General features: G+C 35.2%; 1 protein-coding gene across 1 annotated transcript; it reads left to right on the top strand.

Moving 5' to 3' along the window:
- The first annotated feature begins 3,206 nt into the window (after window positions 1-3,206).
- On the top strand, window positions 3,207-4,085 carry LOC116029634. The gene has a single exon (XM_031271681.1). It carries the CDS (start codon window positions 3,207-3,209, stop codon window positions 4,083-4,085), a length of 879 nt encoding a protein of 292 aa, XP_031127541.1.
- The last annotated feature ends 215 nt before the right edge of the window (window positions 4,086-4,300 follow it).

The following is a 4,300-nucleotide window of genomic DNA, read 5'->3' as shown; positions in this document are numbered from 1 at the left end:
ATGACGAGTTAGCTTGTTGAAGAAGATAAGGGTATTTTAATTTTGAAGTAATGGAAGTGGGGAATTAAAAGAATCCTTGGAAGTAGCCGGAGGGATTTTAAGGTTCCATTGGTGGCTTGAAAATGGAGTTAACGCTCACTCTTACCGTGCCTCAGCTCCTTGAAAAAGGAGTTGGCAACAAAGTTATGAGGGGTTAAGGTTCGATTGGTGGTTTGAAATAAGAGTCAGCGCTCAGTTTTATTGGGCTTCATCTTATTGCGCCTCCTTGAAAAGGAGTTGGCAACGAAGTTATAAGGGGTTAAGGTTCAATAGGTGGCTTGAAAAAGGAGTCAACACTCAATCTTACCTCGCTTCCTTTAAAAAAGAGTCAGCAACAAAGTTATAAGGGGTTAAGGTTTGACTAGTGGCCTAAAAAGGAGTTGACATTTAGTCTTATAGTGCTTTCTTGAAAAAGGAGTCACCAACGAAGTTCTAAGAGGTTAAGCTTTGACTGGTAACCTAAAAAAGGAGTTATTGCTTAGTTTTACCACGCCTTCGTGAGAAAGAAATCAACAACAACGTCGTGAGGACTTGAAGGGGAAAACCTACAATTTAAAAGGCTAAAAGCCGCCCTTAAGATTACATTCCTGTGCCGTCATCATGGTGAGGCACATGAAAGTATGGGACTAGATGCTGGACCCATAGTAGATGTACCCAATCTGTTAGCCCAAAGTGTGTTAGGGGAATGCCAAGCGCGGGAAAATATTTAAAAGATGTGGAGAAGATATTCAAAAGATTCATTGCCAAATTCACGCCAATTTTCCTTTAGGAAAGAAATCTTATACCTTAGGAATGACATCTAAGTTTGATTCGGAGAAATTTCCTAATCTAAATTTGTAAACCGTTTCATTTCCTTTTGAGGGTTAACTGCCTATGATAAATACCTTTCGGGGCACATTGTAGGAGATTCAAACATTACTCTCTGACAATAAAAATACTCTTGTTTCATTAAATTAGTTGATTCGCAGTTGTGTTGGTTTGCCAACCAACTACCTCATAGTCTTAAACCCACACATAAAATAGTAATTTAGCAAACATGTAGTTGTGACTTAATTAAATTTACTAGTTATTTAATGAACATGCAGTAATAGTTTCATGAACCTACAATAATGACCAACTTGTTCTAGTGACTTAATGAGTCTATAGTAATGATTTAATGATTATAAAGTAGTGACTTAATAAACTTTTGCTAGTGGCTTAATATATATATATATATATATATATATATATATATATATATATATATGTATATATATATATAGTAGTGATATAATGAACGAACCTACAACAATGATTTAATTAATTAACCTACGATAATGATTTAATAGACTTGCATTATTAGCTTAATGAACTTGCGATAATGAATCTACAATAGTGATTTAACGAATTTCAATAGTGAATTAATGTAATTATGAGTTAAATTTTTTTTTTTTTGTTTTTTAAAAAGGGCAAAAACTTGTGTAAGACCGTCTCACTGTGAGACGAGTCGGATTGGGTCGGGTTAAGATGCAAATATGATACTTATACTCGCAAATGTCATACTTATATGTTCAAATGTAATACTAATCAGAAATAAAAGTTTTGTTACTTATAAGGGTAAATGTAATACTTTTAAGGGAAAATACAATACTTTTACATTTTGATTTAAAAGTATTACATTTTTCCTCAAAAGTATTATATTTGACCTTATAAGTGAGAGCCACTTGTCAACATTACTTATTATGAAAAATGCATTACTTTTTCTCTTAACAAAAATTGTATTCCTAATTAGTATTACATTTGAGCATATAAGTATGACATTTGCACATATAAGTATGACATTTGCATGTATCTTCGATCCGACCTGACCCGTCTCATGAATAAGGATTCGTGAGACGGTCTCACACAAGTGTGACCCTTAAAAAACCTTTATATGGGTGTGATTTAAAAGATTTTTAATTAGAGTTTTTAAATGATATATTTTTTTTGGATTCAAAAAAAAAAAAATTTTATATATTAAGTTTATTTGTACAAAAGCAAAGGAGAAAAACAACTTTAAATTTTTAAAAGAAAGAATTTAGGGAAAGAAGTTATAGATTATTAGATTATTTGATATGAATTGAGTTTGATAGACGTGGTTGGAATATAACAATGGGTAGAATAGATGGTGGTTTTATCTCTTTTTTTTTTTTTTTTTAAAATAATTTATTAAAATTTAAATTAAGATTTAATTAATTTTAAAAATCTCTCAACCACTCATTAATCAACAAATCAAAATAGTTTACAAAATTCTGAAAGGAGTGGTGTGAAAATCTTGCTATTTTTATATTATACAGAGTGATGTCAAAGTGAAATTAGTCCTTATTTATATTATCGATATCTCTTAATAATTTTATTTTTATCTTTTTCACATTATTAATCATTTCTTTAATCACAATATTCGACTTATATACTTAATAGAAGTAAGAGAAATAACGCGGAAACCTAGATAACAGTAAACAATATAATATTTGGCATAAGACGGGTGCATGGAAATGTTGTTGAATTTAGCTTTAAAAAAAGAATTAAGTATGAAATTCAGTACATGTATGTATAAATTAATGCAGGCCAGGTAGCCATAGCTTACTTACCCACATTTTAAAAAAAAATTATGAACTGCAAAAGAACTATTCCAAAGGGCCCCTTTATCTTCGTTTTCAAGTGCCAAAAATTAAGGTGGAGGTGGCCAACTCAAATTTTATACAACAGTCCAAACTACCAAAAAGGCCCCTTACCTTATTTTAATTTACATGACCAATTCAACAAATATTCGCTTGTTGCATTCCCTAGCTAATCCCAATCATCATCATCATCTCATGATATACAACTCACACCCCTCTAAATCCAAGGATATTATATTGCAATTCAAGGACATCTTCTCAGGTCATACGCATACATGTAATAGCATACCTGTTTTTCTTCACCTTTTCTGTTGGGCCTATAATTCTTGCGGTTTAATTTCCACTGGTGCACGAAACATTCCAGCTGGTTTTGCAGTGTTGTGGATTGAACATCAAGATTCTTTCCTTTTTTTTTTTTTTGAAAGAATTCAATTGTTGAATTAAAGGCCAGGCCGGCATGCTAGCTAAAGCGATCAGATCGCTCCAGCAATTCTCTTGATGGGATCGAGTAACATTATTATCCTGGCCATGGCGATGTGTTGTGTGTTATTGTCATTGCCAGTGTCGCCGCATGCAATTGATGATCCTAATTCCTTGGATTCTTTCATTCGTGATTTTGCATCCAACAGGAGTCGACGCCGCACGGGTAGACTGTACGAGGTTGTCCTTCCCGCTAATTTCTCCGGCATTGAAGCTTCCATTGTTACCCTGAAAAGTGGCAGTCTATGGATGAGAGGGGCTAATTTCAGCTTGTTCGGCATCCCACCAAGAGTCCTGCCATGGCCGTACGTGAGGAGACTTGAGATAGTCTATGAAAATCTGGGAAACTGGTCCTCCTCTTACTTCAACCCCCCCAATCACACCTTGGTTTCTCCCGTCATAGGCTTGATAGCCTACGAAGAAAAGAGGAGGCGTAATGGGATCAATTCCAAGATCGAGCTGAACGTAATAAAGGACCCAATTACACTCCATTTTCCCTACATCTCTTTGCCACACCATAACAATAATGTTAATGCTTCGGCGGTGAAATGCGTGGGTTTTCAGAGCAATGGCACAGTTGAGTTCAGCAATGTGAGCCGGAACCGGACGTGCAGCGTGCGAGGAGTTGGGCATTTCTCCCTGGTCATTCCAACTCCGATTCCCACCCCGCCGAAGCAGCAGAAGAAGAAGAAAAGCACGGCGTGGAAATGGTGGGTTATTATAGGGTCGGTAGTACTGGGAATTTTGGGACTGCTTTTGTTGATTGGCATCACATACAAAGCTGTTAAGGGGAAGAGACTTGGGAAAATGGAGAGACAGTCGGAAAAGAGCGAGAGTCTGGATTGTGTTTGGGTAGGGAGCAGTAAAATGCCTTGTGCTACAAGTATCAGAACTCAACCAGCTCTAGAGAATGCCTATGTTCCTTGACTTTCAATCATTATTTTCTCCTTTCAATTCATTATTTCTTCATCTGTATATACATTCATACATACAAACATACATATATATGTCTTGTTTTCAATTCCGAGTTCAAAATTCATCAGGCCGGCATTCCAGTTTCTTCAATTCTTATTACCTCCTAAATAATTTGTTTGTTTAAGAAAAGCATATCTGTTGAGGTGGTCCATACTGGTTGGGGACAT

This window comes from Ipomoea triloba, chromosome 9 (genome assembly GCF_003576645.1).
Source record: "Ipomoea triloba cultivar NCNSP0323 chromosome 9, ASM357664v1".
NCBI classification, from domain to species: domain Eukaryota; kingdom Viridiplantae; phylum Streptophyta; class Magnoliopsida; order Solanales; family Convolvulaceae; genus Ipomoea; species Ipomoea triloba.
Note: the sequence above shows the minus strand (reverse complement) of the source record. Positions and strands in the feature narration are given on the sequence as shown.

Coding starts and splice junctions, on each gene's coding strand:
- LOC116029634 (XM_031271681.1), top strand. CDS start 3,207: ATGGCGATGTGTTGTGTGTTATTGTCATTGCCAGTGTCGCCGCATGCA.